The sequence below is a fragment of the Melospiza georgiana genome, chromosome 18 (assembly GCF_028018845.1).
Source record: "Melospiza georgiana isolate bMelGeo1 chromosome 18, bMelGeo1.pri, whole genome shotgun sequence".
Taxonomy (NCBI): domain Eukaryota; kingdom Metazoa; phylum Chordata; class Aves; order Passeriformes; family Passerellidae; genus Melospiza; species Melospiza georgiana.
In genome coordinates, this window is record NC_080447.1 from 2,188,250 (window position 1) to 2,202,361 (window position 14,112).

Here is a 14,112-nt window from a genome sequence, read left to right on the forward strand (position 1 = left end):
ACAGACTGTGCCATTTTACAGCCTGGTTTACATTCTACACTCACTTGTTTTGGGCCTGGCACAAGGTTTTAATAACAACTGTCTTGCCACCTCCAGTAGGTCCAACCACCATTGTAGTGTGACGAGTTAACATTGTCTCATACATCTGAATTACTTTATCCACCTGAAAAATAAACATTGATCCAGTACATTACTGTCATACCTCTGTGGTTAAGGCTAGCAGCAGGTCCATATCAGACAAATTTTTCTGGAGCCATTCAAGGGTGCAATAATGCACCTGCAGCCTCACATTTACAACAAAACCTCAAGCAATTAACATTTTTTATACCTGGTCTGGTAGAACAATATAACCTCGTTCTTCCAGCACTTGTTCTACAGCATCATTAAGGTCAGGGTAGCGGACTCGAGGGCAATCCAGGCCAGGAAAGAGGTCAGAGATCAGGCCAAGGAACAGAGGTACATCTTCAAACACAAATTTAGGAAGATTCATATCTCGCAGAGCTCTCATTAGCACCACATCCTAGACAAAACATAGCAAAATCAATCTTTAACAAATATTTGTTAGCTAAAATGAGGTACTTCAAAACTTTAAATCTTTAAAAACTATTGTTCAATTATTTCAGTGCAGCTTTTAGATTGTTTTTTTGTCATCAGTTCCTAGTGGAAACCACAGAGGTTATTTTATGTGGATTAAGTGTATCAATAACTAAGAATAATACACTGCCTTTTTCTACCATGTTAATCAAACACCACAGCTTCCCCAAGCTGGAGCACTCACTGTTCAAAAACCAGTTTTTGCTAGTCATCCAGAGATACTCATCTGGCTATTTGCATCCTGGACTTAATAAGCAGGAAAATATCTCATTTTCCATAGATTTGCCTACTTTGACTGGAGAAAGCAGAAATGGCAGAAAGCACAACAAAACTCAATAAGAACAAAGGGAAAGAATAAGACAAATAACACCAATGGTCTTATTTCCAAACCAGACAAACTACATCAGATGGGGAAACACATTACCTTTCTAATGAAAAAAAGATTATATGCCCAGGGTAACTAAGCAGCAAATCTACCTCATCGAGGTCTGCTGATCCTCTTTTCAATTCTCCAGCCATTACCAACACTGACTTAAGGGCCCGCAGTCCAAAATCATAGTGATGTTGTTTAGAAAGCTGTTCCCTTGCCAACTTGTACAGCACTGTCATCTTTTTGGCAAGGACCTGTTTGAGATTTAAATTATTGATCACAAATGTGGACATTGCTACTGGCCATGCAAACACGGGTGGGTACATGGGTATGGGTAACAACAGAATCATCTTACCTTTGCTGTAAGGAAGCCTTCAGAAAACAGCATTATTTCACAGATCTGCTGAAGATCTGGTACAATCACAACCACAGGCCTGAACAGAGCTTTTACAGACTCAGGGAGCTCAGTCCGGCCAGCATAACCAGGGTTCATTGTAATGAAAATGCCAATACGGCTATCAAGGGAAATCTCCTGTCCTTCAAACTAAAGGCATAAGAAAACATTAGAAGAATGTGAATTAGGAACTAAAAAAAAAATACTATTTGCTCAAAGAGAAAACCAATAATACTGGGGCACCCACTTAGGACAATGTGCTAAAATATTTAGCTTTAGAAAGTCATCGTAATACAAACAATGGGATTAATGCACCTTCTTTAAGATATTTCACAAGCCTCAAATTTTCAGTCTGAGGTTTTTTAATTCCAGTAAGCATCAGTAAATAAAGCCTCAGAAAATAAAGCCTCACAATCCACATCAAGTTAAATTACTGCTGTTCCTCATTACTACTAGACTATCACCCCATTTACTTGCTATTATCCTATTAAGATCACTTTTATCTCACTTCACAAAGGAAAAACCTAGCAAAGGATTAGGCAATCAGCAAGGATTTAACATCTTTCAAACCAAAAGTACATACTCTGGAGTTTGAAATGTTCAGCACAAACGAAATACAGAAGCAGCAGTCCTTTGATCTAATGATGGGGTCTAACCCTGTATCTTGCCCTGAAAACCAAGATTAGCCTTCCACAATTACTTCTCTTTTTTAATGTTTACCTGAAATCTTTTCCACCCATTCATTAAAGCATTTCGGATTGTCTGAATCTGGGAAGAAATGACTGAAAGCACGGAAGCATCGATGCGATTGAATTCATCAAAGCATCCCCATGCACCAGACTGGGCAAGGCCTGAGAAAATTTTACCCATTGCCTAAAAGGAGCAACAAGAAAAACTTCTCAGCAGTGACTATATAAAACATTCAGCATCAAAAAACTTTGGAACACACTAAAATACTTAATGATGGATAAACCTCTGGTCTTGCAATAATTACTTGCCAAGTGCAGATTGTCTATCATACACTTAAACACAAAACATACAGTAATTGCTCCCCTGCTTGAAAGGGCCTGAAATTCCTTCAGAAATTTATTCCAAATTGACACCTTTTATTAAATTTAATTATCAAACAGCATGGTATTGCTAATGGAGATACTTATGTAGAAGTTCAGAGTATGTCTTGATCCTGGGCACTGATGAAGAGCAGAAATTGACATTTTTTCAGAGAACACAGATCTTTAACTCTTACTTTGTAGTCCATGCCTTCTCCACAGTTTGTCACTATGCACAGCAAGCCCAGTGCTTTGGCCAGATCCTTGGTTGTTTCTGTCTTCCCTGTACCTGCTGGCCCTGCTGGTGCTCCTCCCAAAAACATTGATAGAGCCTTTGAAGACAAACCAAAAAGCAAAGCACAGCTTGAATTAGATTTACGTTAGATTAGATTGGTAACAAAACCACATATGAATCCTTGGGTACAAAAAACTTCAATCTTTGTGAACGCCTTCTACATTGTCTTTGCAGCAATGAGATGAGAAGGATATCACAACTGATTTCAAACATCTTGGCGTTCACAGTGGGAGACAGCAGGAAGAGGCAATAAAACAGGATGTGCCTAAGTATAACAGGGGCTTGCTAGCACAATGTCCCTGAGGGTGCACCTGTGTGAGGGTGAGGTAGATGCGGTCGGTGAGCGGGGTGATGACGAGCCGCCCGTTGAGCCCCATGTACTCGTAGCCGTAGGAGAAGACGCCGGTGCACTGCCGCACCATCAGCTCGTCCGGCTCGCGCACCCAGTAAAAGCGCAGCTGGCTCTCCCACTCGAACTCCTGAGCCTGCAGGATGCTGCACACAGAGCTCACGTCAGCCAAGAGGATGGCAGCACGACCCCTAGGTTTGGTGTTTGCTCAGGAGTTGGAGGTGGTGCTTACCTGTCTCTGACGAATACGTCGATGATGTCTCTGGCGTGCACGTCGATGATGAGAACAGTGTTGTATTTTTTCCTGTCGTTTTTGCTCAAGGGCGTCATAATGCGGGTAACCAGGTCATCGATTTGCTTGTGCATTTTTTTAGCATAAATTTTCATTGCCTGCTTTTCTCCCATTTTCACTTTCCGAAAGACATCCTCTACCTCCCAAGTCCACCACACTTGATTAGCAGCAAGCACCATCATGCCTTGGAAGAGTAACATCCAATCAACTCTATGGAAAACACATACAGCGAGGGAGGCTGAGTTACTATTTATTTTAAGTAACTGATGACAAAAGAAAAAAGAAAACCACAACAACAAAAAAGAGGTTTCTCCTGTTCCTGCAGCAGCTACAACACAAGCCAAACTTTTCAGAGTTCTATCAAGGTATGCTGGGGGATTTCAAAAGCCTAGGAAATATTCTGATAGAAAAGCTGTTTGTTCCAGGTATAAAATTTCCAAGTGGAAATTTTATTTCCATTGTGAGAAAAACTTACTGAACACACAACACCAAAAATAAAACTCAAGATTTCGGAAAATAGATATGAGAGATTATGCATTCTACATGGTTGGTTAAAATAGTGCATGTGAATGTATTCATATCCCTCCACATAAAGATACACAGACTAAAATGTGCAGGAATTGTAAAATTATGCCGTAACTTTTCCATATCATTAACACATCAGCTATTTATGTGTTCCTTGACACTGATTGTTTCACCTGCTTCTGTCTTCACAATATCGGAAAATGGCTTCCTTGGTGAGGCGCCGGTTGCTCCGTCTCATTTCCTCCAGCACTACTGTCATCCAGTTCTCCACTCTGCCCACAGCATGGACATCCTGCCTGAACTCCATCACCTCCCCCTCTGCTGAGATCATGGCTGTGGCAATCTTCTCATCATTGTCACCGTCCTTGAACCTCAGCGAGGCTACATTATCAAACATCTGAATGAAATGCACCAACAAAGAAATTCACAGGCATTTTAGAAACAAAGCCTCCAAATGTAAACATATGCAACCCCAGCTCTCCTCCAGAGAAATGGATCTGACTCCCAAGTAATCAAACATAAATGCTGATGTATAGCCCAGCAGCAGAACTGCAGAATATCAAGCAAATAATCAGGCCCAAATTACATTGATTTTTTTCCCCCCTAGAAAATAAGAGCTAGAAGGAGCTACAATCTGTGCATAAAGTTCTTTAATGATAGATCATTCTGGTGTATCTTGAATGTTCCTCTACCATAATTGCTACCAAGCAGTGTGAGAGGCAGCAGAGACTGTGCATCAGATCTGATCTGGTTATTCAGAATCTTCTTCAAGATGCTGCCAGAATTCTCTTTGTATGCAAAAAATGTTCATGCATACTTATGAGTATGTACAGTACAGTCTGTTAAACTTTTCAAAGCACTTAAAAGCACAAGGCACTGTGGAAAACCAGACATTGTACCTTTATCATGTGTTCCTGGACACAGAGTGCACTGCTGCTGCCAAGGATACTGAGCAACTCGTCATCAGATATAAAGAAAAATCTGGGGAAAGCATTTCTCTTGGAATCCAAATATTCATTCAAGCTTTTCTGGCATTTCTCCAGCACATCGTTTATACGGTGGAGGTCTGATAGACGATTTGGGACTTCACAGCAATTTTTTATTATCGGGTCTTTTACAGTTTCTTCCATTATCTATACAGGGAGAAAGGGGAGTTTAGAAAATGTTGAACAGCAATAGGTTATATAAATTATATTTCATTAATGACAAAGTATGCAAACAGCACAAGCAGTACAGGTCCTTGTAGAAGTGAATCAAAGGTTTTGAAATGGTTTTGTGGTGCTGCAGTGCTGTATGAAAACATGAAGGTAGTGTGTTTATGGAGACAGAACTATAAAAGCAAGTGTAAGCCCAACAAGCCTGTATCCCCAATCCGGCCAGCTTAAGCACATACCTGACTCTGCTTCTGTACAATGGTACTTCAAGGACAGATCAAACATCATATTTCAAAATCCCAGAACTCTCTCAATTTTGCACATAGGAAAGTAAGTAAGCCATTTTCATACCAGGAATACGTGTTCAGTATGGGAACAGTGGCATGAAGCAGGAAAGCCTTTTTAGCATCTACATAGGTCCTCAATCAATAGGAACACATCTAAGCTTCTTCTTACCAAGATAAAAGTAAAAAGTTGTAAACAATGAAAGAAAAGGAGATTCTGCCTACTCCATGCTGTCAGCCAAGGACCTCACATCTGCCCATCTCAGCTAAATCAGGAGAAGTCTGCTGGTTATAACAGATGTGAAGTAAACCAGAAAATTCCTGGGTTCCCTAATCTCATATTCAATTAATTATAGCACATCATTCTCAGTATTACACATGTCACAAAAGACTATAAGTAACTATGGAACTGGAAGCAAAATGCACTAAATATGCTGATCACAAGTCAGTTACTTGCCTGTTTAAACATTTGGTCTACACGGTCAAATATTTTGACTTCCTCCGGAAGCTGTGCTCTGATATCTGGAGCAACAAAAATGCTCTCCAGGTACATCCATTTTCTCTGAACTGATATCCAGATCTACAAATCAAATGCTACCATCAGAGGAAACAGAAATACAATGGAAAATCTGGATTATAAATAATAAACATTAATTATTTAGTCCAGCACTTTCCTCCTACCTCGCTTACTTCACTAATCAATGACAGAGTTTTTTCCCATTTTTGAGCGGTTGAAAGAAAAGGACCCACAAAGCGACTGCCCAAAACACTCTGAAGATTGACATTGTTGTCATCAAGAGTCTCTAAAATTTCCTCTACAGATCCCAGAATAAAGCCTCGTGTCTCTGTGCCTTTGGTGTACACTTCTACAGGGAATTTCATATTTTCCCACGTTTCTATTATTTCCTTCAGTCCCTGCATGTGAACATAAAAAAATGTATATTTCAGTCTTCAAAACTGGAGGCCTATAATCTTAGCAAAAAATGAAACAGCTAATTCAGCTAAATTTTTTGCAGATTTTCTAACTCTGGTTTACAAAGAAGCAATCTATTTCAAAGAATGATAGCAAGAGAGTTGATCCTTCTTCAGATCCATTTTCATAGGACAAACTTTCTTAGTATAATCATAGAAATCCAATATGCTGCTGCCAAACCCAGTTCTGCAAGGATCCAGTGCCAGTAGGAGCTCATTAACAGAGCTGTAAATCCCAGCTCGTGTAGCTCATGGCAGCTCCCTGAAGATGGCCAAACTTGCAGTTATGCTATTCTAAAAATCTTAAATGACACTGATTGTTGTCATCCTTGTCTTCTTAGCTTTACATTGATTCTATAATTCAGTACATTACCTTCTCAATGCTAAGTTCTTTAATAGCAGTTCCAACTATATCACTGATAACCACGGCGTATTTGTGAAGTTCCATGGCAAACATATTTTCCAAAGTGAATGTTTCTGTTTTCATTTCAAATCTTGTTCCTGTTTTCTCCATAAGGTCTTCCCAATGCCTGTTTTAAATTGACACATCAGTTCAACACCATAATACAGTAAAAAACAAAAACAACTGTAACATATAATAATCAACTTATGTTTAGGATTCTGCTGTTTAAATAGGAACTACTAGTCTGAATAAATAAATTATCCCAGTCATTGCAGCACCTTTCACGTTATTACACAAGTTCATTAGGCAGAAATAAATTTCCAAGCTCCAGGACATGCTATGACCCCAGTAATGGTAACTGAAAGTTCTAACAAAACTCATCAAATACTTCTATATATGGTGATGTAAATAAATCAAAACAAACCTTTCTCTTAAAGCTTCATTTTTCAAATCAAGCAACAAAGGAATGGAGTTTAGAAAAGACTTCAAGCTTTTATCCAGTTGCTTACATATTGGCATACCACGCACTTGTCTGGGCAGCTTCCGAACAGCTTTCAGAAATCCTTCGGTTCCATCCTGAAGAACCTTGACATTGAGGTTTATCCAGAGTGTCTTAGACCACTTCTCTTTAGCTGCCTGCAAACAAGGACATTAAGAAGGGGAAAAAAACATATTCCTTTTAGTTTTGACCCCCAAAACGTAATTATATTAACATTTTACAAACTTAGGGAGAGACAAGTTCATGTCCAGGACAGATTCATAGCCAAACACAATCACTTGCATAACAAATAGTAAAAAGGGAATATGGAGAAGAGCACCACACTTTACAAGGCATTTAAATTTTGGAAAAATAAAACTTCTTAAAAAATAGTTAAAGCCTGAGATACCCACTGTCACCTGTACACATCCTATATCCCAAAGTAGTTTCACTGAACTGATCAGGAACCATGTGCAGTAAAATGCCATCCAACAGTTATTAGAGGCTGGGGAAAGTCTGTTCCCATCTGATGAGAGGATGTGTTTGGTCCACCAAGGAGACACTGATAGTGCTGCATTAATGATATTAAAATTATTTCACAGGGCATAGATTATTTCATGCAAAGGCTTCAGAGTTGACAGTAACCAGGGGGAAATGCAGCCTCTTCTTTAGTCCCCATCTTTGCTGTGTGTCTGTGCACGAACACGGATGTGTGCCTGCAGACTCAGTGTGACACTCACTTTTTGTTCTGCATAAATGTCATAGACCTGCTTCATAGCTTTTGCATCTTGCTGTGCTTTTAATAAGTCTGGGTACGCTGTTCCTGCCATGCCCAGAAGTTTCTCAGCACTGCCCAGCTGCCGCTGCCTTTCTTCCAATTTCGCTAATTCTTTTTCAAACTGAGCCATGAGTTCTAGTCCTGGGAAAGGAGAGGGAATTTTACAGATAAATCATCACAGGGATCGTCATGGGAAATAAGACAGAATTTGCATATAGTCTGTGAATGTTCCAGTACTAAAAATGTTCACTTTCCCAACTGATGAATTTGTATATTAATAAGGAAAGCATAATTTTCTTGTTTTACATAAAGTTTGAATTGTCTGAAGACTAATATTTTCAAAACATCACTTCACACACATTAGTCCATCTACCTTTATCAAGATCATCTCCAACAACACCAGGCCCCTCACTCAAGAGTTTCTGCAAAAAGTCTTCTGTCTCTTTGCTGTAGTCTGCAATTTGTTGCTCTGTCGCCTAAAAAGAACATAATTTAAACAGTTCTATTAAACAGTTTCCATTTCTAATTGTTTTCTATACTAACTACAAGTATTACCTTTGTGAATGCTTCTTTTATGCCTCCTTTACAATCTAGGTTACGAGTGATTTCTGTTGCCTCCACAAGGAGACTCTCCCACGCTTCCCTAACACCGTCAGACTGCAGTATCTCTTCTTCAGGCACCTAAAACAAAACAAGTAGCATCCCTCACAAGGCCTAAATAGACACACACTTTCACAAGAAAGTGAGGAATATGTGTTTACAAATTTGCAAAACACAAAATCAATACTGAAGTGAACTTAATTGGATTTAAACAGATTCCATATGTCCATTTTAAAGTGGGCAGAGTGATTTGAGAAGGGAGTCTGGACTACAGAGTCTCCAGACATCCCTTCAAACCTCAATAATTCTTCATTCACATGTGAGGCATCTGTGCCCTTAGCTCAGATCTGAAAGGTTTGATGAGACACACACTTACTGGAAGATTGTACAATTCAAGAGTTCTGTATCTCTCTCCAATGTCCAAGTATCTCAGTTCCACCTCAACAGCAATGTCTCTGACCACTTCAAACGCGCCCAGGACAACTCTGAGATCATCCAGGGTTTCAGGAGGTTTATTCAGATTCTCTGATAATTTCTGTAAAAAGTAAAGATACTTTCCAGAATCAACACTGACAAAGCAATTGTCAGAATTACAGTAATGAGATTCATTTCTTAGTCTATGTGATAAAGATAACAAAAAAAAAAAAACCAAACTGAAAACACCTACATGAATCTCATCTTGAAGGCATCGGAGCTCCTCCTTTGCTGACTCATTAAGCAGCTTCCCAAGTGACAACATCCAGTTTCTAGCAGTGCCCTTCACTGCAGAGGCTAAAGGAGCCAGCTGAAGCCTGATAAATTGTTCATCTTTAACCAAGGGCCCTTGAGTTACTTCCTGAGTTACTGTCATATAGAACTGCAAGTGCTCATCAAAGACAACACAGGGAGGCTTTTGTGCAGCTAAACCGTCCAGGACTGCGTCTTTGTCTGATTTCCACAGCTGGTCATACTTATTCCACTGGTTCAAACACTTCCTGAGAGATTCCAGGAGATTTTGGACATTCTGAGTGATGAGAACAGCCTGTTCAATTACCAGAGGGCTCTGGGAGACATCACTGTAGAAGCTGAAAGTGACAACTTCATCCGCCCTGACGTGCTGAGGAGGGCATTCAATACACGTACCGTGCATCCATCGTACGAAGTGCTGGAGAGTTTCAAAGACAGGGTCAGAAAACAGAAAAGTTCCCTGGCAGAGTCATTTTAGTTAAATCACTCATAGAATCAGCTGGGTTGGAAAGCCCTCTAAGATCATTGAGTACAAGCAGTCCAAGACTGTCAAGCCACCCACTAAATCATACATGCCCTCATGTGCCACATCCTCCAGGAATGGTGACTCCACCCTTTCCCTGGGCAGTCTGTTCCAATGCTTCCTTCCCTTGCAGTGAAGGAGTTCACCAATATTTAGTACACAATGTAGGAACTGGTATCAATGATTTCTCAAATCAATTGTTTTTCTAACAGCAAAAAAAGAGATCACACTTTCCCATCAACTTGAGAAGAGTTTATTTCATCCTAACAAAACTTTTCCATGCATTACTCTATCTGTTTCTAAAATCTCTTCTGATTATAGCATGACAGAGAGGAAAAGGTATTGGCTCAAACAGTCTGAATGCAGCAGTAGAGAACAACAGCAAATCTGAGCACAAAAAGCACACTTAAACTAAATTTATTCATTTAAGGTGACATCTGGAATCATTTGTCCATCAGCAGGGAGCAGGAACATTGTCACATTATTTGGCTTCTTTTCAGGAAAGCAGTTCAGTGTGAAACTATTTATGGAGGAAAATACTGCTACATCACTGCCAGTTAAGTTAGATACCTAATCTAAGTATTTGCTGTCCTAGATGCCTCTCTCCAACGTTTTCTGAACTGTTTTTTCTGCTGCTTCTAATGTAATGTAAAGTAGAGGAGGCCACTCACGTTCCTTATTCCACCAGCTTATTCATACAGCAGAAAGCAACATCTGCTGTGCAATCTGAGAAGTATTTCCTTCTGATGTATGCTGATTTATAGAACCAAATCATGTCCTTACACTGCCCAAACTGCTAAAAAGTCATCAGCAATTGTACCTGAGTAAAAATCGCATGGATTTTTTCCCCCTTGATCATCAGTTTGTAAAATTAGGACAGTCTGTAAAATTAGAACAATGTACTGGGTATTTTGACTTCAAGATAAAGCAATATCAATCTCCCCTTTGACATTTATGCTTACCCAAGCATAAAATAAGATTAGTTCATTATAATCACAAGCAAATTCTGGAAACAAAAAGAAATCTTTATCAAAAATCACCTTAGTGACTTCAACACAGTCTTGGATAGATTGCATAGTCATTTTTTCAATCTCACTGTCATTAGGACGCAGGGTTATCTCAGGAGCAGATAAAACAGCTTCTACTTGTAACAGTGGCACATTTGCAAGAATAGCTGCATTAAAAGCCTGTAAATTCCTGAGAAAGGAAAAAAAAAAGCATCAAAGATAGAAATAATCAGGAGCTGCCCCCAGGAAAATGCCCCTAGAAAGGCTGCAATTTTCAAGTGTATGCTTAGATCCGTAAGCTGAGTTATCATTGATCCCAGCTGGAAACACTGATGTATCTGAGAGGAAAACTGTCTCACTAAACTGATTTAATGCAAAAGCTTTACTTGCTAAAAGAAGCTGCTGGAAGGAATGAATGGAGATATTTTGGTGCAAAAGGATCTTGAGACTGTGGTCAACTTCACAGCAAGAGCCCAGACAAGCAACCACGGCAAAGTCATCTGAGCATGGATCAGATTGCAGAACATGGATGATGGGAAGAGAGGTGGTTGGGAAGCTTAGATGGATGTTACAACAGAGCTGCAATGCTGAATTGCAATAACACCTTGCTTGTAAGGGAAGCCTTTACAATGCCTTGTTCCAGCACTGGCCTCAGCCACTGCAGAACAAGTAAAACATTTGTTCTTGGATTCACGCCCCATGCAGTACAGGGAGGCACCTGGCACTCAGACACCAAGTTCTCAAAATCATCTTCTTTAGGAGAACAAAACCTTGATTTTAGAGATAAACCAGGGAAGTGCAAATACACACATTGCAGCAAGTGCGTCTTATTTCTCTCTTCTGCCAACAACATGCCAATACTCATTTTTTCAGAATCTGGGTTTCCTCTGTACCTTGTTATCACTTCTCCATTCTCCACAGGAAAAAAATCACTGGAAATACAAATCTTACACAAACTGTAAGTCACTGATGGGTTTAAACAGAATGTCAGTGCACACACTCATCAACAGATCCAGGAGAACCTAAAGATGACTGGAAACCCATTAAAGCAAACAATTCACTTACTTCACAACTAACTGTATCAATGCCTGATAAATCCTATTTTCCCAATATGCATAATAGGAAGCCAATTTTGGAGATTTGCCACTGTTTGTATAGGCAACTCGTCTTTCCACTTCTATAAGCAATTGTGGAATTGCAGAATATGTTCTAACCAGTTGTTCCACATCTTTTCCTCGCTCACACTTAACATAGTCAAAAAATTCTTTTGCTCCTGTAAGAGATACAAAAACTAGCATTATTAACTGCAAAAGATCTAACAGTTTTATGCACTTGAAGTGTATACCTGAGTTTTATTTGTGAACACAAAATTGATCTTATATCATGATAAAAAATATTTTAATTTATTAATATTTCAGCCCTCTGAAATACGGATTTTAATCTGATTCAATTATTTAATAGCAACCTTTTTACAGCTCTGAAGTGTTGAAAGAAATTTGATCCATCATCCACTCAAGTGACAGAGAGATCTGGCAGACAACCAGCTCGCTGCCATTTCCATCTGAGGAAACGTTCCATCCTCTGTTACACCCTTGGTAATCAGTTTTGATAAAAATTAAAAGGGTTGATCTTAGCAACTAAAACTGCAAAGTAGCAGATAGAGAAAAATAAAACACCACAGAGCTTGGAAATGAAAATATAAAGACTTACCAGGACATTTGTCACCATTTTTTGAATGTGGAAACTTAAAGAGATTTGTTGACTCTATGAACTGAAGTTTGTTGTTTATGTCTTCAGAAATTTGATGAATCTGACGGACAAGTAACTCTAATCTCCCAATGGTTTGTGTACATTGGACAATAAATTCACCAATACCTTGAAATAAATCAAAACCATTTGTTTTTTTCTCTTTTACAAGTATTTCATCAATGCATCAAAATTGCCACAACCAGACATGTTTTCTCTCTAAGAATGACCCAAAGTTCTGCAAAATCATAGATTAGATGTTTTCTCAGCTAATCCTTCATCTTGCTCCCTTACAGCTTTTAGCTAAGTGTTTCTAACCATCTCCAGTGTTTTAAATATAATAAAAACCCAAGAAATATCTCCTGGGTCAGAGTTTGTCTAATGTGCTATTCTGTCCCTGTGGCAAGAGGATGGATCATATGTTCTGCCATCATAAAAAGTAGAACTGAGGAGATGTTTTAAACTAAAAATAAACATCTAAGGCCATTTTAAAGTAGTATCTCCATTACCTACGGACTTCCATGTGAGTCTTTTCTGTCCTGCTTTCAATGTTCTCCAGAGTTCTTTGACCTGGCGATCAAGAAGTTTGATTTCTGCTTCACTCACCATCTCCATTAATTTGTGATAGCGACTCAGCATGACTTTCAATTTATTTGTGTACCTAAGGAATGTAAGAAACACAAAAACTCAAAAGGCAAAAATGATTATTTTCTTGAAAAAGAGCTACAAACTCCACCAAAGAGCAGAGAACTTACATTGTTCTATTCAGACTTTCATATAAAGCAAAATTTGCAGAACTAACCACTGAATACATATTGATTATAAAAGTAATTTATTTCCCACTGAAAACAAAGAAAAGTTTCATGTGGTTCAAATAGTAGCTGGACAAACCTCTCCTGCCCCATCTCAAAAGTTATGGAGACAGCCTCAGTTTGCAGCACATTGGTGAACTGAACAGGTGAACTTTAAAATCCATTTAGGAATTTATTGGCACATCTGTGTGCTAAATATCTGCGATAATTTAGACACAACTGACTTTTCCAAGGCTGTACAAGAAGAATGCAATAGTGTGTTTAAATGAGCTGAAATCTAAATGTCAGAAACAATTCATTGCAAATTTTTTTCCTCTCAGGTTTGGACAAGTTGTTAATTTGTATAATAGTCCTAGAGCACAAAGGATGCAAAGAGTTCCAAAGAAAAGCTTATCAGTGCAACATGGCCATTAGAAATTGTACCCTTAAAAAGAAGAATCACTAAGGGGTCTCATGTTTCCAAAATGTGATGACTCAGGGCCTGTTCCTGGAGTGAAATCACTTGAAATGCAGCCATAAGCCTGTATGTGAGCAGATATTCTGGTACAGCCTTACTTGAGGTATTTGTCTTCCTGTAATGCCACATATCTCGCCATTTCTGGGATGGGAAGCCCTAGCTGTTCCATGTACTTTGCTTCAGTGATAATCTCTAGGATTTCAGGAGAAAAATTCAGAGCACAGCTGACACTTTTCCTGATGCTGACAGGCTCTTCTGTTGCAGAGCTCTGCAATACAAGAAAGCAGCAGAAAAGAGAGGAGCA

General features: G+C 39.1%; 1 protein-coding gene across 1 annotated transcript in view; it reads right to left on the minus strand.

The window, feature by feature from the left end:
• Window positions 1-14,112, minus strand: part of DNAH10 (dynein axonemal heavy chain 10) — a 49,367-nt gene that overhangs the window by 27,917 nt on the left and 7,338 nt on the right. The window contains exons 13-36 of the mRNA XM_058037160.1: window positions 13,907-14,076; window positions 13,049-13,200; window positions 12,504-12,668; window positions 11,859-12,066; window positions 10,827-10,983; window positions 9,205-9,681; window positions 8,914-9,072; window positions 8,493-8,618; window positions 8,311-8,413; window positions 7,900-8,078; window positions 7,106-7,317; window positions 6,652-6,808; window positions 5,988-6,221; window positions 5,764-5,886; window positions 4,768-5,001; window positions 4,042-4,265; window positions 3,284-3,553; window positions 3,014-3,197; window positions 2,605-2,739; window positions 2,079-2,231; window positions 1,320-1,508; window positions 1,072-1,218; window positions 329-520; window positions 45-163 (exon numbers count right to left, since the gene is read on the minus strand). Coding sequence (XP_057893143.1) covers window positions 45-163; window positions 329-520; window positions 1,072-1,218; window positions 1,320-1,508; window positions 2,079-2,231; window positions 2,605-2,739; window positions 3,014-3,197; window positions 3,284-3,553; window positions 4,042-4,265; window positions 4,768-5,001; window positions 5,764-5,886; window positions 5,988-6,221; window positions 6,652-6,808; window positions 7,106-7,317; window positions 7,900-8,078; window positions 8,311-8,413; window positions 8,493-8,618; window positions 8,914-9,072; window positions 9,205-9,681; window positions 10,827-10,983; window positions 11,859-12,066; window positions 12,504-12,668; window positions 13,049-13,200; window positions 13,907-14,076 — 4,469 coding nt within the window. The remainder of the gene's footprint in view (window positions 1-44; window positions 164-328; window positions 521-1,071; window positions 1,219-1,319; window positions 1,509-2,078; window positions 2,232-2,604; window positions 2,740-3,013; window positions 3,198-3,283; window positions 3,554-4,041; window positions 4,266-4,767; window positions 5,002-5,763; window positions 5,887-5,987; window positions 6,222-6,651; window positions 6,809-7,105; window positions 7,318-7,899; window positions 8,079-8,310; window positions 8,414-8,492; window positions 8,619-8,913; window positions 9,073-9,204; window positions 9,682-10,826; window positions 10,984-11,858; window positions 12,067-12,503; window positions 12,669-13,048; window positions 13,201-13,906; window positions 14,077-14,112) is intronic.